The sequence below is a fragment of the Oryza sativa genome, chromosome 2 (assembly GCF_034140825.1).
Source record: "Oryza sativa Japonica Group chromosome 2, ASM3414082v1".
Classification (NCBI taxonomy): Eukaryota; Viridiplantae; Streptophyta; class Magnoliopsida; order Poales; family Poaceae; genus Oryza; species Oryza sativa.
The window spans coordinates 12,499,580-12,524,291 of NC_089036.1; the positions used below are offsets into that span (position 1 = coordinate 12,499,580).

At 44.4% G+C, this 24,712-nt stretch overlaps 1 protein-coding gene across 1 annotated transcript; it reads left to right on the forward strand.

Moving 5' to 3' along the window:
• The first annotated feature begins 229 nt into the window (after nt 1-229).
• On the forward strand, nt 230-2,193 carry LOC4329142 (aspartyl protease family protein 2). Its single transcript, XM_015767657.3, has one exon. It carries the CDS (start codon nt 358-360, stop codon nt 1,900-1,902), a length of 1,545 nt encoding a protein of 514 aa, XP_015623143.1. The 5' UTR covers nt 230-357; the 3' UTR covers nt 1,903-2,193.
• The last annotated feature ends 22,519 nt before the right edge of the window (nt 2,194-24,712 follow it).

Sequence of the window (24,712 nt, forward strand, 5' to 3'; positions counted from 1 at the left end):
TTCATTTAAGAATCTCCCCCTCATCGATAAATAAATTCAAACAAAAAAAAGGAAGAAGGAAATTTCTGAAAAGGTTCGGCAGCTGAGCTCAGCTGAGCTCTGGTCCGAAGTCTTCTTCCCCCATCTTGGACGAAGCCGCGTTTTTCCACGGCCACCTCCCCCTAACATTCTCCCTCTTCTCTTCTCGCCGCGTTCAAAACCCACCTCCTCCTCCTCCTCCTCCTCCTCCAACCTCTCTCCCCACCTCGCGCCTTTTTCGCTATTTTCCTCTCTCTCCCAGCGCGCGGCCACCGCCCTCTTCTTCTTCCTGTTCTTCCACCACCACATCGGCGCCGCCTGTCTCATGTGGGCTTAGCCATGACGCGGCTCGCCGTGCGCTCTCTGGTGGTCTTGTTCTTGACTGTGGCCTCGCCGTTTCTTGTTGCTGGTGGTGGTGGCGCCAAGCTCAACGCGTCGTCGTCGTCGTCGCCGCTGTACGGGATCGAGTTCCCGCCGTTCAACGCCGGCGTCGCGGATGGCGGATGCGACGGGAAGCTGATGGTGCAGGGGATGGAGGAGGTGAGCCGGTCCCCTTCGCTGAAGCTGCATATGACCCACCGGTCCGCCGCCGAGGCCGCCGCGGCGGGCAGGACGAGGAAGGAGTCGTTCTTGGATTCCGCGGGGAAGGACGTTGCCCGGATCCACACGATGCTCAGGAGGGTGGCCGGAGCAGGCGGAGGTAGGGCAGCGACGAATTCGACGCCGCGGCGCGCGCTGGCAGAGCGGATTGTGGCGACGGTGGAGTCCGGCGTCGCGGTCGGGTCCGGGGAGTACTTGGTGGATCTCTACGTCGGTACGCCGCCGCGGCGGTTCCAGATGATCATGGACACCGGCAGCGACCTCAACTGGCTGCAGTGCGCGCCCTGCCTCGATTGCTTCGAGCAGCGCGGCCCGGTGTTCGACCCGGCGGCCTCCCTTTCCTACCGCAACGTCACCTGCGGCGACCCCCGCTGCGGCCTCGTCGCGCCGCCGACGGCGCCCAGGGCGTGCCGCCGCCCGCACTCCGACCCGTGCCCGTACTACTACTGGTACGGCGACCAGTCGAACACCACCGGCGACCTCGCCCTCGAGGCCTTCACCGTCAACCTCACCGCCCCCGGCGCGTCCCGGCGCGTCGACGACGTGGTGTTCGGCTGCGGCCACTCGAACCGCGGCCTCTTCCACGGGGCCGCGGGGCTGCTCGGCCTCGGCCGCGGCGCCCTCTCCTTCGCGTCCCAGCTCCGCGCCGTGTACGGCCACGCCTTCTCCTACTGCCTCGTCGACCACGGCAGCAGCGTCGGGAGCAAGATCGTGTTCGGCGACGACGACGCGCTGCTCGGCCACCCGCGGCTCAACTACACGGCGTTCGCGCCGTCCGCGGCGGCGGCGGCGGACACATTCTACTACGTCCAGCTCAAGGGCGTCCTCGTCGGCGGCGAGAAGCTCAACATCTCGCCGTCCACGTGGGACGTCGGCAAGGACGGGTCCGGCGGCACGATCATCGACTCCGGCACGACGCTGAGCTACTTCGCGGAGCCGGCGTACGAGGTGATCCGGCGGGCGTTCGTGGAGCGAATGGACAAGGCGTACCCTCTCGTCGCCGACTTCCCGGTGCTGAGCCCGTGCTACAACGTGTCCGGCGTGGAGAGGGTGGAGGTGCCGGAGTTCTCCCTCCTGTTCGCCGACGGCGCCGTCTGGGACTTCCCGGCGGAGAACTACTTCGTCCGCCTCGACCCCGACGGCATCATGTGCCTCGCCGTCCTCGGCACGCCGCGCTCCGCCATGTCCATCATCGGCAACTTCCAGCAGCAGAACTTCCACGTCCTCTACGACCTGCAGAACAACCGCCTCGGCTTTGCGCCGCGGCGGTGCGCCGAGGTGTAAGCCGGCGCCGGCGCCGGCGCCGGCCACGAGAGGATCCACCAATTTGAAGGTCCTCATTTTGATCGAATTCGGGTTTAGGTGTGGCCAAATTTGGGGCAAATTTGGGTGTAGAAATTTTGGGGGCGGAAATTAAAGGTCAGGAGGAGGGGGTTGACACGCAAAGTTGTATGTAGCACAAAGGTTTCGAAATCTCCAAGTAACAGAGATTTTTTTAGGAATAATTAGGAATACTTTTTTACCAAAAAGATTGCAGTTTGTATACAGATTTTGGTTCAAAACATTTCGCAAGAATTTTCTTCTCCAGCTTGCTCTGATCTCTCTGGTGTTGATAGCTTAGTAGTACAACTAGTAGTATTGTTAGGATCGTGACATATTGGATCCTGTCGTCCTGTTTGTGTGTGATGGTTCCCCTTTCTGGGTGCAAATATTATACAGAAATCAATCATCAGAACAGTTTCTTTTTTCTTTCTTCATTGCGAAACGTGACCGCTCAGGCATAATTGAACCGAAATCTCACCTGGGCATAGCTGAGCAAACGAATTGATACAGAGTTACAGGGTATGACATGATTGCAATCTTTCTTCCTGATGCCGTGGAGGCGTGGACAGAAACAGTGTTCTTCCCTGGTGGCGTCAACGTCTCGTCTACTAGTAGCCGGTAAAGAACAACTGAACAAGCTGGAAATCTGCAACGCCGCCTCGATCAGAGTCGTGTGCCGCTCGGCGAATGCAACGCTGACACCGCGGTTTTCTTTTGTCAACTCATAGGCGCGCGCGTGAGGAGTTGGTTGGATTCGTTCGTTGGTCGAGCTCGCAGAGAATCGCAGGTGGTTTTGCTTTGCTTTGCTTCGGAGCGCACGACTCGACCTACTCGCGCAGTTCGTTTCGAGCGCGCGGTGGCTGGCGGTGCCGATCTTGCCGTCACAGCCTCACAGGTGGATTGGATGGGATTGGATCGCATGGTGATGGACCGCGCGCGAGCTGGCCTAAGGTCTCCTCCAAGGTGAGTCAGCTAGCTTATAAATCTCCACATCAGTTTTTTATGATGTGGAAGAGAGAAGATAAGAAGAGAGAATGCACTATCTCTTCTTAAAGAGCTAAGCTACTAAAGAAAATGTGAGAGGAATTGTAAAAACCCAAAGCATTTTAAATAATATGCTGTGAGACAATCTATTGGAGAGGTAGACTTTTTGCTATCTCTTGTACGAGATGGACAAGCATGAACTAGTGCACTAGCTCAACCATTAAAGGAGGCTTAATTGCGAGCTGCGCTCTTCTGCTGCGGATGCAACCCAGCTGGGCTAGCTGTTTCACTTTTTTTTTCTAAGAAAAGGGATTGGAGGTACGAATTATTCTTTCTGATTTAGTCTACAAATTGTAATATTCAATGGAGAATTTCAGGACAGTTTGGTTCTTTTTCCATTCAAAATGGGGTTGATTCGTGGGTCTGTGTTTTACCGATTTTTAAGACGACACGTGCCGGTTTGAGATCGTGTAATATTGCCTAGATGGCTGGATGGTTCTCAACCTTCCGGCCGGTCCGGCAACAGCAGCCTGGTTCTCGGAATTTTCCAAAAAACAGTTGTGCCTGCTAATTTACGCATCCTCGGTTCTAAACCTGATAGGAGTAATTAATTAGCATATCTGCTGAAGAACACATATGCCCTACTAGGAATCTAGGACCTTGTCAACAAATCACTACTACTACGTCAATGACTGCCAGGTGCCAGCTAGGATAAGTACTGTACTAACTTCAGTTTCTCATGCATAGTAACTTACTACATCCATCCGTTCTAAAATATAAGTATTTTTAACATAGTGACAAATCAAATATTTTTAACTAATAATAGTAAAAAAATAAAAAAGATCAATCATGTAAAATTGATGTTACTAGATTTATCATTAAACAAACTATCATCGTATACAACTCTTTTTATTTAAAGCATCTTACTTTTATAGGTATTGTTGGTCAAAGTAGCATCTCGTAAACCGTATCAGGATCCAAAAATGCTTATATTTTAGGACGGATGGAGCAGTAAGATATTATCTCTGTCCTAAAATAATTGTAATTCTAAAATATTTAGTATATATTAAGGTTTGAGAAAAAGACTGACATACATGTGTAGGTTTTTTTTATGAGAGGAATGAAGTAGGTAAGAGTAGGAGAGTGGTTGATGGTATAATAGGGAAAATTTTGAATGTGAAATGATTGATCGGGCAATTAATACTCTACTGTGACAACTATTTTAGGATTAATTTAAATCCTATAAAAACCATTATTATGGTATGGAGGTAGTAACCTGTTTGGCACAGCTCCAGCTCCAGCTCCACCCCTCCTGGAGCTGGAGCTCAGCCAAACAGTTTCAGCTCCAATAAAACTAGAAGTAGAGTTAGGTGGATCTCTCTCACAAAATGAACTAGAGTTGTGGAGCTGGGTTTAGGCAGCTCCACAACTCAACTCCAGACTCAACTCCTGGAGTAATATTTAGGAGTTGGAGCTGTACCAAACAGCCCCAGTAATCATAGTACTCCCTCCATCCACAAAAGTTACACCTATTTCACATTTGAGTTTTTCCAAATAAGTTGTTTATATTTGTAATCTTTATTCATTCAAAACTTAAATGAAGAGATAAATTAAATGTTTGATTAGAATCCAAGAAGTCATCTAAATACTTATTGGTTGCATGCTTGCATTTACTTCTTTATTTTGTTACTTCCAAAATGATTTAATTTCTCCTTGGTCTTGGTGATAAAAGTAATAGATGTAACTTTTGTGGATGGAGGGAATATTATATAGAGCATCTCTGTTAAGAACCAGCTGGTACTCCCTAAGTAGATGACGTTCCAAACGTTAATTTTTTTTAATTATTACAGAATATATATGATACAAAGATTTATAGCGAAGATTATTAATATTAATAGACTAATCCACCGTGAAAAATACATTTGTATAGTTTAATAAGCTTTATAAATATATTGTTAGAGAAATTAACAATTAAACATATCTATTGAACCATAAATCAATGATCTAAAATATATTTTACTACTGTAAAAATGAAGTTGTCCCCTTCTCACCTCTCCTAACCTATCTTTAATTAACAGAAGGTGCACTGCTATTCATAAATCCATTCAGGGCTAAACAAAGTGGAGAATGAAAGTGAAAGGGAAAACACGGTAGTCATGGTCTAACAACAGAAGTCGCCGGCCGGAAGTCCGTACGGTCTGGGTTGGTAGGAGCAACGAACGGACGAACGATCTAGTTGGAATTGTATACTCCCATCGTTTTTAGACGCACCGACCAATGCAAACCCGGTGCGGTGCCGGTGGCCGGAGGGATGCTGCGTACGTGCCATTGATTGCCCCCATAAACTCATCTACCTCGATTATATCGTAATCGTTTACCCAAGATCGATTGATCGATTTAATTGCCATCAGAAACTGCGTATAAACATATGCGTGCGAGCATTTCCAGGCTAATCTGCACTGGAGTATGCCTACTAGGTATGGAACTGCGTTAAACTTCACTGTAGTCTGTACTAGTATTAAAACCTGTGACTTAGTATAATGGCATTTTTTTTTGTTTGTGCAGGTTTTTTTTAAGTAAATTGTGGTATTACACGGACTTGTTGGTAAGTGTAATCTACTACATAAATTTATAAATTTATAAAATACTTATTTTGATGCATAATTTAGTGCGCGTAATTTAGTGCGCGTGGACTAAGACCAAATGAACACTACATAGTTAATCTTGTTTGATTTAGTTGCTGATAAGTTTACTAGATAAACATATATCATGTCTCCGTTCAATAAAAAGATAAAATGTGAAATAGTGATAATAAAGAAAGATATAAAAAAACTGAGCAATAATAAATGGTTAGAAATATGTGAAATTCTTCATTTCAATGTTGAGGGATAAAGTGAGACCAAATTTGTACCGAAGAGATTATGATTATTCTTTTTTTTTGTTATATTAAACAGAAGAGACTATGACTACTCCTTGTGCCGGCTCTAAGTTATGTGGTCAACAGAAGTACACCAAAAAGAAACAAGACATCAACCTATCCATAATAACACATTTACTACTCAAAAGAAGTAATGCCTCCAGTTGATTCCTTGTCTTCCGTTCAAATATTTAAGCTAAAGAACTGCTGACGAAAAATACGAGGCCTAGGAGATTTGCTTAACTCCAGTGCAGGTCCAAAGCTCGCCTTCAGGTGTGTTAGCGTGCCAGTTGATTTGATTTTGCAATCAACAAGAAATAGAGAACTAACTAAAATATAACTAAAATAAAGGAGAATTAACTATACTTGCAATGTATATTTGTTTTAGAATAATCTATTTCCACTTGTACTTAGATTCTATCTATCTGTAGAGGAAGAGACACAATATGGAGGAGAATCGACATCAAAATACTCGAACAAACAATCAGACGTTGTCGAGAATCAGACTTGTGGAGAAATGGGCCAGAAACTTAGAATTGACACGATCAAATGGGCCCATAATTCACTGATCTTAGTCTAAAAGCAGAAGAGGGGACGGACTGCCAAGTACTGGGCTGGTTGCCCAGCCGAGGGTTCGGCCAAACCCTGGGTTTGGCTAAATCAGTCCCAGCACCGTTTGATCCAGGGCTTTGATCAGACGGTGGGAATTCACTCCCAATGGTAGTTGGAGGGTATTACCGACCTTTCCAACCACCACAACCGTCATTCTTCAGCTATAAAAAGCCATCACCTCCTCTACTCCTTCACACACTCAAGTAAGCTCAAGATATCTCTTCCACACATTAGTTTAGTATTCTAGTGCTAAGTGAAGTATAATAGAATAGCTCTCGGAGTCCTCGGAGTCTTCGGAGGAATTTCGGTATAGCTTTAGTAGTTTTCCTTCTTTCTTTTGTAAGACTCTCGGAATTAATGAAATATTATTCTTTATATACTCTCGATACTTTAGTATATCTGAGTATTGTCTTTACTTTATACCTGTATCAGCGCAGTCGTATAGTTAGCCTGCCACAGAGGTGCAGTGGTGTGGGTTTAATATCTGATCACTCGGTTACTATATGTCATCTCGAGGGATGTAGAGTAGTATTTAATAGTATAGATGTGGTGTCTAGATTATTAAGTATCATTATCTGGGCATATATGTTACGGGTCAGTCGAGGTGGGCCGCTGATGGTTACAGCTCAGTACGGTTATTACTCCACGATAGTATATATTCCTAAGAAACTTTCCTGGGGAGGGTACTCCTCCATATTTAGCCCCGGTTGGACGGCAATGACAGGTTGTCGTAAGAAACTTGGCAACCTGGGGTGGTCTCTCGAAACACCAGGAGGGCACTCTTAGGGAGTATTGGCTATATGGTTGTATACTAGCAGGTGTAAACTAAAGTTGAGTGTATACTAGAGTTATAGGAATTGATTGTTTTTCTATTTCTTCTTCCACTTAGTTTAGGAATGATTAAATGAGATATATGAGTGCTTTGCTTCGTGTCACTCTACCCATATAAATATCTTAACCCCTATTAACGCCAAAATTTGGTAAGCCCGAAGTCACCGTCGGCCTAGAGTCAGTATCGGCTTCAGAGTCCTGGAATCAGCCGATGGGAATTATCAAGTCGCCAATAGCCGGATTCTTGCTATATTCGGTTAAGGAAATTAATCTATTAAAGGAAGTTTATCCAGAAGTGACCGAGTTCAAGGAGGATGCGGCATAGCAGTTTATCTATTAATTAGGCAGTATTTGTTAGTTTCCTTTTATCTTTAGGAATGTGTGTTTAGTGTCCGATAAGGACTTTATGTTTTCCTTTTATCTTTAGAAAAGTTTCTTTCTTGTCCTACAAGGACTAGTATCTACTTATGGGTATAAATATGTACACCCGGGGTCATTGTAATATATCTCTCGATCAATACAACTACTCTTGGCGCATCGCCACCCTCTTTACCGAGATTTTTACTTATCATCCGGCGGAATTTGGCACCTGACGTGGGGCTGCATCGGTTCAGTTCGATCTCCGGCGAAGGGGTAAGTCCTACGTTCTGCTGGCCCTGGTGAATCTATCGGCTACATTGGTGTTGTTCAAGGCTGCACCGCTTCGATCTCTTGGATCGCTCTGGTTTGGTTGATATATTTGCCTACCTGATATCTCAATTCTATCTCTAATTGCATTGTGTTTAGAGACACATCGGTTTAGTTGGAACTGTCTCAGTTAGGTCCGATCTTCTGTCTTAGCAAATATATCTTTACAATCACAATGCTATTATAAATAAATTTGTTATATCCATCATATTAGATAGATCTATCGGCTTATCGAGTATTAGATTATCATATACAATGTCGTGCTACATCGGTTAGGTTCGACCTACTAGATTGTTGTTGATAATATAAATCTTGTTAAGCCGATAGGTTCATGCTAGTGTTTTATCGGGGTGCTAGCCGATAAGTTATCTGGATGTTGCATCGGCTTACAAGGATTACATACAAGTTGGATTTAGCCGATCGCAACAAAGATTTTACTGTTTATCTAATCTTATGGATTTAATGACATCGGACCTCCAGCCGATGTATGCTTTAACCTTCGGATCGTTGCTTATCTATCATATCATTATTAGCCGATTGGTTTATACTGGATTATATTACTGTTATATTTTATTATCATCAGCCAATTGCCTTTATATCATTATCTACATTGGACATATAGCCGATTGCTCAAAACCCAATCGACATCGGCTGGGATTACTCCATCGGCTTGTCAGCCGATCGGCTATTTGATCTACTGTTTACATATCTTGTCAGTTGTAGGATCAAACTGACTAGCACGTCCGCATCTCATCGAGATTTGGACCTGCACTTGAGCTAAGCAGATCTCCCAGGCCAGCGTGTGTTTTCTGCGTCAACAACCCCTGCCTAGACTTTGATTATACAAGTGCATGTATACATTATTAGCATAGTTCTCTCTTACAATCTTCCATTGGGATTAAATAAATATGATACCTTGGAATACTCCCGGGTGAAATGCTATAATAGTATATCCGTGCGCTTGCGGATTTTTTCTGTGAATCATATATATACCAGGACCATTTCTAGCGCCATTGCTAGGAATTTATATTTCTAGCAATATCGTTAAGAAATACCAAAAGTGGGACACGCAGTGGCTGGCGGTGGAGCTGGCTGCCAGCTCAGATCTGACGCCGCTCGCCCACTGCCACCGCCTACCATGGTTGGGTCGCCGGCAAGCTCCCTCTCCTCCTCGGAGCTCGCCGGCTTGGCTCCGGGAAGAAATGGGAGCGGTGGCGAAATCCCCAAATCCATTGTCTCCTCCTCCTCCGCCGCCGCATGGATCCAGCTGCCGGCTCGCCAGATCCAACGTCGGGGGCGACCTCCTCCACGGCGGTGCCGGGTGCGACCTTCTCTGTGTCGTCCCTGCCCAAGTCGGCAACTCTGACTGCGCCGCGCGCCTCGCCGTCCTCTTGTCCAGGCAGGCCATCGACGGGATCGACGATGACCAGATTTGAGCCGCGCTAGATGCTAGCGACGACGACCCAAGCTCCTTTCGCCTCGCTCTCTCATCAACAAGGTCACTGTCGCCGTGGTTGACGAAGCAGAGTAAGAGGAGACAGGAGAAAGAAGGAAGAAAATGGAAAAAAAAAGAGATGGATGGAAAACGTGACGGCAATGGCACTGTTTTAGTTTTGTAAAATTCTAGTGGCACGGTTACGAATAGACGAATTGTAATGGTATTTTTCTGAATAGGCAAATTTGCAGTGGCATGGATGCTATTAACCCAAAGAACATAGATGATTCATGACTATATCATATAGTGCAGAGGTAGGCGGAAGTTAACACAAACACTATAAAAATATTTTTTTGGACGAGCACCCAATAAGTAGCAGACGGACCAAAAGTATTCGCGTCTACGAAATTCGACTCTCATTTTTCCATACAGCTCCTTAAGAAATCTGTATGCAAAAAATATTTTTTCCCGGACGGACTATTTAAAATATCTGCACGTGAAAATAATGGTATTTTCACAAGTGGGGCTCTAACTCATCTGCATGCGAAAATACCCCCGGAAAATTCCTACTCTTTTTTTATTCACCACTCCTCTCTCTCCCTCACCCCCACTCCTCTCCCGGCACTCTCTCTCTCCCACTCCTCTCCCTCACTCCTCTCCCCACCTCCTCTCCCTACCCCTCCCTCCTGGCGGCGGCAGTGGTGACGGCGACGGTTTCCTCCTCTTCTCCCTCACTCCTCTCCCCACTCCTCCCTCTCGACGGCGGTGGAGCACTCAAGCAACAGGGGAGGGTGGAGGAGGCGTGCGAAGGCACAGATCCGACGGCGGCGGCCATCGCCCGCGCGGATCCTACAGCGGCCACCCTCCACCCACGTAGCAACGACGGATCTGGCGGTGGGGAGGCGTGGTTGCATCGCCTGTGCGGATCCGACAGCGGCCGCCCTCCCCCCGCGTGGTGGCGGCGGATCCGGCGACGGCGACTACGACGGGAGCGGGCGAACCTGGCCGCATCTAGCCCCCTACCTTGTTCTCGCCGGCGTCGACGGCTTCAAGCAACGACGGTGAAGATGACAGCAGCGGCTTCGAGGGTTAGGGTTTCACCATTTTTGGTTTTTTATTTTTACGTACAAGCGATGTAAGCACCCGCACGCAAAAATCAGACTTTCGCGTGCGGGTGCACCACCACACGTAAAAATAGTGATTTTCACATATCATTTAGTGTGTGCAGATCACCCTGCTGCCTGCGAAAACCGGGATTGGATCGTATGGAAAAACCGGATTTGTAGTAGTGTAAACTCATCAACTCCAGATTATGTACAACTCTCCCTATCGTGTTGTAAACATATTTTTTTAAGAAAATACGCAAGATATCATTTTTTAATTTTATTATAAAATTTTGATACTTATAGATACTTTTTTAAGCACCAGAGAAATTCTTGTGTTATAATATGTAGGTTTTCAACCATGCAATATTGTTGGATTACACAAGCCACACTAAACTGCAATAGATTTGTACCTGAGAACAAACGCTGGGCCAGGCAAGAATCCCTCTCCCACGCGACCACGCCGTGTCGTTTCTCTGACCTATGGAAACGCGAGCACAGGGGCATGTGCACTGACCGTACGTGCTGCCGACCTGGCCTTTCGCCGTTCGATTCGGAGAATTTTTGCTAATTCGGGGCTTAATTTCTCCTCCTTTCCATCTGCCTCATTCAGGGATAAGCCCGGAAGCAATATCAATTATGGACAAGACTTCCTTGCAAATTCCATGGAGGACATTAAGTTAAAACCACAGCTTAACTGCAAACAAGTCAGTACCACTTGACTATTCAGATCTGTAGGACTTTGTGTGTGCGCTGCTCACTTTCCTAAGCTAGTTTTGTCAGCCACGTTCGTGTGATGTGAGTTGAGTTGGTAACCAACTGATCAGCTTTGGACCATGTAAATGGATTAAAAGATGGCAACGTTTTTTTAGCGGCTTCTCCAATGAGTCACGGTTGTGTGCAAAATTGATGCTGTATGGCTTATTTTAGTCGATCTAGCACACCGATTCAGATGCTATATTATACTCTTTCCGTCTTAAAAAAAATATTGGATGAGATATTTTTTTATGCAACAAATCTTTAAAAATATCCAATCTAATGTTAGATTAGTTTTTTAACGAAGGAAGTACACTTACCACATATGACACCAGTGGTGAATCCAGAAAATTGATTCGTCGGTATCGTAAGTGTCATAGTATGCTAATTATGCTTAGATCATAATGTTAGGTCCCCATCGGTTGGCTTTTTTTCTAATAAGCCAAAACGGCTTATTAGGAAATAAAAATAAATTTATAGGTAAAACTTTTATATATGTGTTCTTTATAACTTAAAAGCCAATACTGAAAAAATACTACGTTGAAAATATCTTAAAATTAATCTCAAAATTAAATTTGAAAATTTAAAATTTGGCTTATTCTTTGGCTTATTGGACCATCCGATGGGAGCCTTATAATATGTGGATAAGCAATTTAATTATAGATTTTGCCGAAAGTCGTCGGTGTCGTCTGACACCGGTCATTATACTGTACATCTGCCCCTGTACGACACATTGCAGGACACATTGCAGGACTCAAGGCGGTAACCAGTATGTATCGGATAAAGTTTAATAATATTCTTTACTTTTAGCTAAAACAGTAAACATATCATCCATAGTTAATCTAATCTAATAGCTCACCTATATAATAACAATAATTAACTTTACATATATACTACTCCCCCGTTCCTAAAATGAATCTAGAACTGGATGTGACACATTATATTATAATGAATTTGAAAAGAGACATACCCAGATTCGTTAGACTATCGCATCTAGTACTATATTAGTTTTTTTATGTTACTAAGGGAGTACACCGTTAATATGGCACACATCTCTCCCATATTATTTATTAGAGCTCATGCTGTAGCTGGCTACAAACCTATAATCTGTTTTTCTTCTTTCTTGTCTTCACATATGATAGATATGATATGGTAATTTGTATAGGTCCACCTATATAATTTTGTTGTATTCATTCTTTAGAGTCTTAGAATATACATACATGACGAAGTAATCCCTACGTCCCATAATATAAGAGATTATGAATAGATGTGTTATATATGCCGATAATACGAATATGGATAGGAAAGCTCCACTTATATAATTTTACTGTACTCTTTCTTTAGAATCTTATACTTCCTCTGTTTCACAATGTAAGTCATTCTAGCATTTCCCACATTTATATTGATGTTAATGAATCTAGATAGTATATATGTTTAGATTCATTAACATCAACATGAATATGGAAAATGCTAGAATGACTTACATTGTGAAACGGAGGAAGTAATATACAAATATGACAAAGTACTGCCTCCGTCCCATAATATAAGGGATTTTGGAGGGATGTGCCATATCCGTACTGATTGGACAAATAAAGCAAGAAACATTGCACAAAATCCCTAAATTAGCTATACCAAATAATATGCGATTTAACTTAGATCAATCACCGGCCTATACTATAGTTGGCACCGGTTCTTATTCTTGCCATAAGTACAAAATTTACATCATCTATGCAATCCCCGGTCTAATGTGCAAACATATACTAAGGTCACTCCCAACCCTCCATCTAGGATGGTGTCTATGGCATTAACTACATTACCATGTAGGATTTTTAGCTTATGTGGCACTATATTAATTAAGAGAGAGAGAGTGAAGAGAGGAAGAAACTGGGTCTCATGCAAGACACAGCTTCAACACGAGAATCTATGCACTAAACACTATCAAGTTTTGCATTGGAAGAGAATAGTGTCTTCATAATAGATGAAGAATAAATATGATTGGTAGAGAAGAGAGATGATGTATTTATTAATGGTCCACTTTAAGAAAACCATGGGTTGTAAAGTCTAGTTTCTATTGTGATGTCTTATTGACATGGCACCATAAACACTGCTTATGGACACTATGGGTTGGGACTGCCCTAATGGCTGTGTTCGTTTGGTAGTGTTGGGAACTAATCTTCTGTGCACGGGAAATGGAGTGGTTCATTAGCGCGTGATTAATTAAGTATTTACTTCTTTAAAAAAATGGATCAATATAAATTTTTAAAGCAACTTTCGTATAGAAAATTTTTAGAAAAAAAAACATACCATTTAGCCGTTTGAAAAGTGTGCACGTGAAAAACGAGATATGTAAGTTGGGAAAGTTGAGGATAGAACTCAGCTGGTGTTAAGTCTAAAAGGATGGTTGTCTTAGTTCAATGTAACTATGGTAAAAATACCTGGCCGCAAATCAGTCATGTGCCTAATCTCCAATTCGACAAAGATATAACAACCTATATCCAGAATATACTATATTTTAATTTGGATGGCGATCGTCAACATGCAACATTGACCATCACCTTTTGGTAGACGTGTAAGCAAAAAAAATAACGAAAATGAATGACATGCAAAGAAAATCAATACTATCTCACCAGATATGTAATCATGTCTTTTTTTTCATTGATCATTTTAATTAGTTTTCGACATATCAGTAGTCAAAGTTAGATAAGTCTTGAGTCGCTAATGTAATCTATAGCACCAATCGACTGGAGAAATTAATGAGCAACAACCAACAAGTTAGTTTTGTTTATTTCAATGTTGCCGTTTTGAAATAGTGAAAAATAAAAATATGCAAATTATATATGTGGCCGTCCTGGCCATGCATGTGTTGAGGCCGCAAAAATGGACACACGTGATTCTTTTTCCCCCAAAAGGAAAGAAAATAGAAGAAAAAGGGAAAAGGAAAAACACGTGTGCAGCGACCGTACACTTATCCTTGAAGTTGAAGTTAAGATCAGACATTAGTACAGACCAATCAGCAGCTCATCAGCATGGCCATGAACAGAAGAAAAGTCATTGTAGGGTGCGTGCTGATGTTCTCTTGTGCCGTTACAGTCTTACAGATATACTATTAGTTGCTTGCACTATTAGCTTGGGCCCGTATTTATGGGTGTTTCTTCCTCTTGTTTGGTTGTCTTTGTGGCCTTTTCAGCCTGGCCCAACACCAACCCCAACGCATGCAAAAAGGGCTCGCAACCATGCTAAAGTGGAAAGGAATAAGTCTATGTTACGTCCCTCATGTCTTGCCCCTGGTTAAATCGCCTTCCTCAATCACAAAACCGGGTATAACGTCTCCCTCATTTTCAAGAACTGGTGTAAATTGACTCCTTAGGTGGTTTTGAAAGTGATTTTATCGTACGTGGCACTCGTGAGACCCACATGTCAGTAAGAAAAAAAAATAAAAAATTTACACCCACACATGTTAATCATCCTTTTATTTTGGTTTGGTCACATCTCTCTGTCCCATTCTATCTCTCTCCCTGGCGGAGTCGTCGTCTCCGGCGAGCCCTTACCGATCGCTTGCAACCCGTCACGAACACCGCGGCATATCTGTTCGCTGTGGCCGGGTCCTCATCGGGGTCTCCTGGCCACGGCCCCACCTCGGGTCAGCCCGTTTGGTGACCAGATGGTTAGCCCATTGGCTTTGTTGAAATTTAATTTATGCCGTAAATAAATCATGACATTGCATATGTAAACTAGCATGAACGCATCATTAGATCTACACATATAAACTAAGCAGTAAAATATGAACATATCAAGTATGCGCAACATGTTGAACTTGTACCGAGGGTACCGGAAAACCAGTTGCTCAGCAGGAATTACTCGCGGCTGCGGGCGTTGACGAAGGCGTACAGCACGTGAGCGAACAGGAAGACGAGCCGTTGTGGTCGAACAGGGAGCAGTCGCGCGAAGCGCTTCCCAAAAACCTTATTGCCGCCTTCTCCCGGTGCAGGTTGTCGAAGACAGAGGTTCCGGAGACCTGCTCTCCCGATCGCCGGTGCACGCCGATGAGCGGGATGGAGTAGGCTACGAGCGATGGCGCAGGACAGAGGAGGAGGCAAACCCTAGATTGATTTCATGTCTATTGCGTGTAGGCGGCGGCTCGGTTTATATAGAGAAAGGTCGCTTGATCAGGGCGCCCGCACGATCTCCACTTTGTGTAACCGAACCGATAAGTCGCGTAACCTAAACCCTAAACCCTAAACATAACAAATCCTTTTGTTTTCGGAATGTTTCCAAAACAAACAAATCCAAATTTCCCACAGCAAAACAAAACTGTAAAAGGAGGCTGCATCTGTGCAAGGGTGAGGAACCAATTTTGGCGAACCATTCGACGCGTACGTCGTGCATGCGCGCCGCCATGCCATGCCAGGCGAGGCAAGCGAGTGCGTGCGTGTTCCCCCTCTTCTCTCCACCTTACATGTTTCAAGTGGCTAGGAGAGCATCCTGCCTTTTAAGGAGGTCCCCATGCATGCCATCCCATGAGGTGGGCTTTTGTGATTTTCTAAAGAATTAATCTTCGAGTGGGCTAAGGCCCATCTATTAATTCCAACAATTCCCCACCAAATCTCAAAATCTCACTGAGATTTGCCTTTTCCAATGTACTGTTTATATATCAGTGGTTTAATGGAGACCGATTAAGGTTGAATATCCATCTAGAACTCCAAGCTACACTTACTCACAACTTGAACAAAGGACTATGCATTGAATTGCAAGTCTTGTGCAAGCAAGTTTTACTCAGAGTTTTATCTGATACTAGACCGTCTGTAGACTACCCCTCAGGTGGAGCGTATAAGTCATACTCTTTGGTCTTTTAGTAAGCTTCCTAGAAGATTCACCCAAAAGCTCTATAGACTACGACCAACAGTCAAGCTCACAAAGGAGAGTTCTTTCAAGAATGCTCTGCAGGACAACATCTTCGCTAATTAAAACCAACAGAACTCATTAAGGCATAGCCAACCTGCCTTGCAGCTCACGAGAGAACATGCATCTTCACTTAGAGAGGGTTTATATTGATACTCTCCTTCAGTTAACTAATGGCTTGTTCTTTCCAGGACCTAATTCACGGGATCTCCGATCACATAGACTGGGTTACCACCATAGTATAACTCACATGGGTCTCAAACCCATCTCCTTCGATGCATTGTCAATCACATTTCGTGATAGTCCCTTCGTAAAGGGATCTGCTAGGTTTCTAGCTGTTTGGATGTAATCCAATGTTATCGTCTTCTCACATGTCTAGACGACTTCATGTTATCCTTAAAACTGTTCACTTTGACAATTACAGTTTGATTGTCACAGTTCATAAGAATAGCCGGCATCGATTTTTCAACAACAGGCAGATCCATCAATAGATCACACAGCCCTTCTGCCTCAATAGTAGTTGTATCCAGTATCGTCAGCTCTGCTTCCATGGTTGACCTCGTCAAAATGGTCTGTTTGCAAGACCTCCGTGAAACAGCACCACCACCTAGTGTGAAGACATATCCACTAGTGGCTTTGATCTCATCCACATCAGAGATCCAATTAGAATCACTATATCCCTCCAATACCGCAGGATACCCAGTATAGTGAAGCCCCAATTCCATAGTACCTTTCAAATAGCGCATCACTCGCTCAAGCGCACGCCAGTGATCATCTCCCGGGTTAGAGGAAAACTGGCTCAACTTGCTCACAGCAAAGGAGATGTCAGGCCTAGTTGCACTAGCCAGGTACATAAGCGAGCCAATGATTTGGGAGTATTCCAATTGATTTCTAGCAATTATCTTATTCTTGCGAAGCAACAAGCTAGGATCATAAGGTGTTGGAGAAGGCTTGCTATCAATGTAGAGAAAGCGATTTAAGATCTTCTCCACATAATGGGACTGCAAGAGTGTAATCCCATTGTCCCCTCTAATTAGCTTAATGTTTAGGATAATATCAGCTACTGCCAAATCCTTCGTATCGAAACTTTGAGACAAAAATGATTTAACCTCATTTATCACCTCAATGTTTGTCCCAAATATTAGTATGTTATCAACATACAAGCACAGAATAACTCCCTCACCCCCACCATAGCGATAGTATACACATTTATCTGCCTCATTGACTGTGAAGCCTGCAGATGTCAATGTTCTATCAAATTTCTCATGCCATTGCTTAGGAGCTTGTTTCAGACTATACAAAGACTTCAACAATTTGCACACTTTGCCTTCTTGACCTTCAACTACAAACCCATCAGGTTGATCAATATAGATCTCCTCATCTAGCTCTCCATTAAGAAAAGCTGTCTTAACGTCCATTTGATGAACGAGAAGACCATGTGAGGCTGCTAGGAAAAGTAGCATACGAATTGTTGTCAATCTAGCAACAGGTGAGTAAGTGTCAAAGAAATCTTTGCCATCTTTCTGAGTATAGCCCTTAGCAACAAGTCGAGCCTTGTACTTTTCAATAGTACCGTCAGGCCTAAGCTTCTTCTTCAACACCCACTTGCACCCCACAGATTTGCACCCATAGGGTCGCTCTGTCACCTCTCAAGTCCCATTAGCAATAATGGAATTCATTTCACTACGGACAGCCTCCTTTCAGTAGTCTGCATCAAGAGATGCATATGCTTCTGAAATCGACTTAGGAGTGTCATCCACGAGGTACACAGTGAAATCATCACCAAAAGACTTAACCGTCCTTTGTCTCTTACTCCTCCGAGGAGTTTCACTGTCATCCTCCTCAATGACATGTTCACGCGTATGTTCATTTTGTTCTGGTTGTGTGATTGAACTGGGAATTATTTCAGAGGGTTGGCTAGAAGTACTATATGTATCCTTCATTGGAAAAATGCTCTCAAAGAAGGTAGCGTCACGAGACTCCATAATTGTACCAACATGCATGCTAGGTACCTCAGATTTAACTATTAAAAATCTATAGGCAACGCTGTGATGAGCATATCCCAGAAAGACACAGTCCACAGTCTTAGGTCCAAGTTTGCGCTTCTTCATTATTGGTACATTGACTTTCGCCAAGAACCCCCATATGTGCAAGTAAGAAAGTGATGGTTTCCTCCCAATCCATATCTCGTACGGTGTTTTGTCCTTATTTCTGTTAGGAATTCAGTTTAACACATGATTCGAGGTCAACAATGCCTCCCCCTACCATGTCTTAGGTAGTCCCGCGGTGTCCAACATGGCATTCACCAAGTCAGCCAGTGTGCGGTTCTTCCTTTCGGCAATCCCATTAGACTCGGGAGAATAGGAAGGCGTCCTCTCATGTATGATGCCATGTTCCTCACAGAATAAGTCAAACTCATTTGAGAAAAACTCTCCACCACAATCAAACCTAATTAAGTCTTTTTATCCTTCTGTCAAGTTGATTTTCAACTTCTGTCTTATAAATTTTAAAATAGTCTAGAGCCTCGTCTTTCGTTTTCAACAAATACACATAGCAAATTCTAGTAGCATCATCAATCAATGTCATGAAATATCGTTTTCTACCCTTTGTCAACACCCATTCATTTCACATAGATCTGAATGTAGGAGTTCTAGAGGTGCCAAGTTTCTCTTCTCGGCAGCCTTGTGAGGCTTGCGAGGTTGCTTTGATTGCGCACAACTATGGCACTTAGAACCGTTGACAATGGAAAACTTAGGAATTAAACACATGCTAGAAAGCCGATACATCAAGCCAAAAATAATATGACATAAACGTGAGTGCCAAACATTAGCCTCATCATCCACACTGCCACAAATTTGGTTCACAGACTTATTGCGGAAATCAGAAAGGGAAAAGCGGAACAGGCCTCCGCACTCATAATTTTACCAATAAAATATTCATGTTTAGACACGACTACATTATTAGACTCAAAAACCAACTTAAATCCATCTCTAGTCAAACGGGAGCCACTAACAAGATTCTTGTCAATAGTAGGGACATGCTGCATGTTCTTCAGCTGCACGATCTTTCCCGAAGTAAACTTCGGATCTACCGTGCCAACACCATGAACAGAAGCATGTGGCCCATTCCCCATTAGGGAGGTGGAATCCTGTGTGACCTGATAAGAAGAAAACAGCGAAATATCAACACAAACATGTACATTGGCCCCTGTATCAACCCACCAATTAGTAGACTGGTTAATTGAAAAAACAGTAGGTAAATTACCATACCTGCTTCCTTCTCCAGTGTTACCAATGGTCACTTTAGCAGACTTGGAAGTCTGCCCTACAGGTGCCTTTATCCCCTTGCGTTGTGGACCCTTCTTGGCCAGATGACCAGTCAAGGCACACACAAAGCAAGTTCTCTCATCCTGGTTCGGATTGCTATTGTTCTTCTTTTGCTTCTTGAAGTTGGTGGTCTGCTGAGCTTTCTATTTTCCCTTGCTCTTGTTCTGGGCCTTGTACATAACATTGGCACTGGACTGCCCACCATCGCCCTTAGACGTGGAATCTTTTTCCCGAGCTTTCTCCTCAACATCAAAAGACGCTATCAACCCTTCAACGGAGTATTCCTGTCTCTTGTGTTTGAGTGCAGTGTCGAAACCTCTCCAAGATGGAGATAGTTTCTCAATAATGCACCCAGCCACAAATTTGTCGGGTAAGACACACTTAACGAGTTCGAGTTCCTTAGCCATGGTATGTATTTCATGAGCCTGCTCAACTACAGAACGGTTGTCAACCATCCTATAGTCATGAAACTACTTCATGACGTACAGATCATTGCTAGCATCAGTAGCACCGAATTTGGTATTCAGTGCATCCCATAACTCTTTAGCGTCGGTCATATGCATATACACCTCGACTAGACGATCGCCAAGAACGCTAAGAATGCATCCCATAAAGAGAGTAATGGCCTCATCGAATGCTTTCTGCTGGTCAGCAGTAAGAACTCCCACAGGTTTGCCAGTACTCGCCTAGAAGCATTTCATAGCGGTCAGCCACAGAGTGACCCTGATCTGCCATCTCCTAAAGTGCACACCGGTGAATTTATCCGACCTCAGTGCGTCGGCAAAACCAGCCATAGTAAAACCATAGTGCATAAAATAAGGCTTTTGGGTTGTTAAATTTATAAGCACATAATGATTTAATTTATTCCATAAATAAATCATGACATTGCAGATGTAAACTAGCATGAACGCATCATTAGATCTACACATGTAAACAAACCAGTAAAACATGAATAGATCAAATATGAGCAACACGTTGAACACGTATCGATGGTACCGGAGGACCGGTTGCTCAGCAGGAATTACTCGTGATTGCGGGCGTTGACAAAGGCGCACAGCACGCAAGCGAATAGGAAGACGAGCCGTTGTAGTCGAACAGGGAGCAGTCGCGCGAAGCGCTTCCCAAAAACCTTATTGCCGCCTTCTCCCGGTGCAGGATGTCGAACGCAGAGGTTCCGGAGACATGCTCTCCCGATCGCTGGTGCACGCTGACGAGCTGGATGGAGTAGACTACGAGCGACAGTGTAGTACAGAGGAGGAGGCAAACCCTAGATTGAATTCATGTCTGTTGCGTGGAGGCGGCGGCTTGGTTTATAGAAATGTCGCTTGATCAAGGCGCCCGCACGATCTCCACTTCGCGTAATTGAACCGGATAAGTCGCGCGTAACCTATCCGGACTCCACGCCGTTTTCACGCACCGGATTTTTCGAAATGTTTCCAAAACAAGCAAATTCGAATTTTCTGCAACAAAACAAAACTGTCAAAAGAGGCTGCATCTGCGCAAGGGTGAGAAACCAATTTTGGCGGACCATTCGACGCGTACGTCGTGCCGCCATGCCATGCCTGGCATGGCGGGAACCAATTTTGGTGGATCATTCGACCCATACGTCGTGCACGCGTGCCGCCATGCAGTGCCAGGCGAGGCGAGCGAGCTCGCGCGTGTGTTCCCCCTCTTCTCTTCACCTCACATATTTCAACTGGCTAGGAGAGCATCCTCCCTTTTAAGGAGGTCCCCCCTCCTAAAATAAGCAAGGTGGTACTAAACTCCCCATGCATGCCATCCCATGAGGTGGGCTTTTGTGATTTTCCAAAGAATTAATCTTCGAGTGGGCTAAGGCCCATCTTTTAATTCCAACAGGCTTGCCCGATGTTGTACAGTGCCCTCGCCTCTGGACCCACTGCCTTGTCGACGTGTCACCACAGCTCGACGGCGAGCACCGTGGTGGTGAGGATCACCTGCTGGAAGTTGGGAGCAGAGCCACACGAGCGCGAGGACGCGGTCGCCACCGCGATGTCCCTCTCTGCTGCTGGGTTTGTCTCCATGGCATCATTGTGTGCTAGGATGAACTCCTTCATGATGGGCTGCTGGTGCTGCAAGGCGACTGGGTGGCCTTCTCCTTGTCGTTGTCATTGTTCTCCCCCAACGCCAACCTCCTCAGGATGATGAACTCGAGCACCACCGGGGAAGGAGGTGGCATCGAGCTGGACCCCTCCTCCGCGGGCAGGGCACGACCATGCACGACGCATCCGCGTTGAGCACCGACGACTCCAAGTCTCCAACATGCCGGAGTCGCTCCACGCCGCCGTCTCCTACTTCTTCGGCACCCCTTACACTATGCCATTCAAATCTAGCTCCATCATGAGGAAGCAATCAATCAGAACACTTTCGCTAGAGCCAATCAACCAAACCAAATCAAACGACGCAAACCAAAATCATTGCAGCAACAGCTAGCTCAAGTCACAACTCGCTAGAGTCAACCGCAATCGATCTCAACACATATGCTTGAATTGCATTTCGTGGCGTGGAGTCTATTTCAAGAAGAAGAACCATATGTGGAAGAGGTAGAAGCAAGAAGAGGGTTGACTCATTCACCGTGTCGTCGCCCGCGCGCCGCAGTCAGCCGCGCACGCGGGGAGGACCTGGTCTGCTGCGGCGCGTGGGGGGAGAAGAACGCCAACCAGCTGCGCACAGGGGAAGAAGCCGTTGTCTGTGGCGTGCACTGGGAGGAGCACGCCGACCAATACAGCACTACTATGCCGGTGTGAGAGAGAACAAGAGAGGGGATGACCGAGATGTGGGATTGTTAATTTTTTTAATTTTTTTTCACTGGCAAGTGGGTCCCATGAGCGCCACATAGGATGAAACCACTTCTAAAACCACGAAGGAGTCTATTTGCACTGGTTTTCGAAAATGTAGAAGACATTATACCCGGTTTTACTTTTGAGGGAGGCGATTCAACCAGTGACAATAGATGACAAAGGTAAAATAGACTTATTACAAGTGAAAAAAGACTTACTTGAGCTTTGTACATCAGCCAAGTCCGAGGGGTGTGTTGACGGTCGTTATCAATCAGTTTCGCCAGTCTATATTATCTTAATAAATGAGAACTAGTTATGCTTGCAACGCATATTTGTGTTAGAATAAGAAATATTCCATTTGCACTAGGATTACTAACCTCTTGCAGATAATAAATATTAAATGGAGGCGGATCGACAGCAAAATGGACGATCAATCAATCGGACGCTGTCAGGAATCAGACTTGCGGACAAGTGGGCTGGAAAGACCAAATTGACACGACCAAAATGGCCCAAAGTTCACAAGTCTGCAAAGAGAAGAAGTCCAAGAGGTCGCCAGTCGAACATGGGCTGGATTGGACAATCCCATGGTTCGACCGAACCTATCTTTGCACCGTTGGATGCAGGGTTGCGGCTGGATGGTGTGGATTAACCCCCAATGACGGTTGGAGGGTATTTCCGACCATTTCAACCGTCACAACCATCATTGGGAGGCTATATAAGGCCTTCACCTCCTCCATTTCACCGCACATCTCAAGCAAGAAGCTTCATACATTTCTCAAGTTTAGTATAGTCTCTAGAGTATAGTGGAATAGAAATATAATAGAATCTTCAATCCTCGGAGTCTTCGGAAGAGTTCTGGTATGGCTCTAGTAGCTTTTCCTTCTTTTGTAAGACTTGTACTTTATTAGAATATTCTTCTTTATACTACTCTGGTATTGTATTACTTTTCGAGTTTATGAATACTAACTTTACTATATATCCAAGTCATATTGATTATGATGCTAGCTTATCTAGGAAATGCAATGGTGTGGGTATAATGATCGTGTATACGATGACTTTATATCATGATGATGATATTAGAGTAGTATTTGGTAATTTAAGCGTAGTGTTTAGATTACTAGATGTCATTATTTGGGGTTATATGTTGCGGAAGCGAAGTGGGTCACTGATGGTGACAGCTTAATACGGGTATTCCTCCGCGCGTGTATATAGTCCTAAGTTACTTTCCTGGGGAGGGTACTCCTCCGTATTTAGCCCCGGTTGGATGGTCATGACGGATTGTCGTAAGAAACTCGGCAATCAGGGGTGGCTTCTCGAAACACCAGGAGGGCATTGGAAAGAGGGTATTAGGTAAGTAATCATATAACTAGGATGTATGTATAATATGTATGTATACTAGAAGTATAGGAACAAGTTCTTTCTACCTTCTTTCCACTTAGCTCAGATAATTATGTATGAGAGTATTAATGCTTCTGCTTAGTGTCACTCTACCCTTTGGATTACATTAACCCCTGTTTAGACTTTGGTTATTACAAGTAACATAAATTATTAGTATGTTTCTCTCTATTATAATCTTCCCACGGGATTAAACAAATACGACACCCTTAGAATACTCTCGGGTGAAATGCTACAATGGCGTATCCATGCGCTTGCGGATGAACTCTGTAACCATAATATACCAGGAGTATTTCTGCGCCATTGCTGGGAATTATATTTCTAATAATGTCGTTAAGAAATACCAACAGCGTGCATCACGCTGCACCCTTGTGTGCGGGCCGGTTGATAGGGTCGCCACCCCTGCCCGTTCCCCCTCCCCACTCTACTCCTTCGTTACCTTGCACTCCTGCCACCATTGTAGCTGCCTTGATCCCCCGGTCATCACCATGCCACACGGTCGTCATAACTGCCATTATGCACAATGAGGGCGACCGCAGTGGAAGCGTGACAGACGGCCCTATGTCCTGCTATGATACAATGTTGAATGCTAGAGGAAGAGGAATACTGCTAATATTGGACACGTTGTATATTAAGCCTCAGGAACCAATATATAGAGGAGTAAATGTAGAGGAGATAAGAACGAATCTAGAGATAATAAAGGAGTCCATACAAATAAATCATATCTTAATATGACTCTAACTACCACACTGCATAATTAATTTTTCTTGATGAGGCCCTATTTAGGTTGCAAGTGGACCATAATTGCTCCCACTTGCAAATATCACTCCTTTGGGTCGGTTCAAGGGCCGCATGTGAAAATGCTTTTTCGTATGCGACCTCTTAAGAGACTCGCCTGAGAAAATAGAATTATTTTTCCAGATGGACCTCTTAAGCGGTCACATGCAAAAATCAGATTTTCGCAGGCAAATCCTTTAAGATGCCCTTTACGAAAATCACTAGAAACTAAATATAAAAACCAAATCCTC

Coding starts and splice junctions, on each gene's coding strand:
- LOC4329142 (XM_015767657.3), top strand. CDS start 358: ATGACGCGGCTCGCCGTGCGCTCTCTGGTGGTCTTGTTCTTGACTGTG.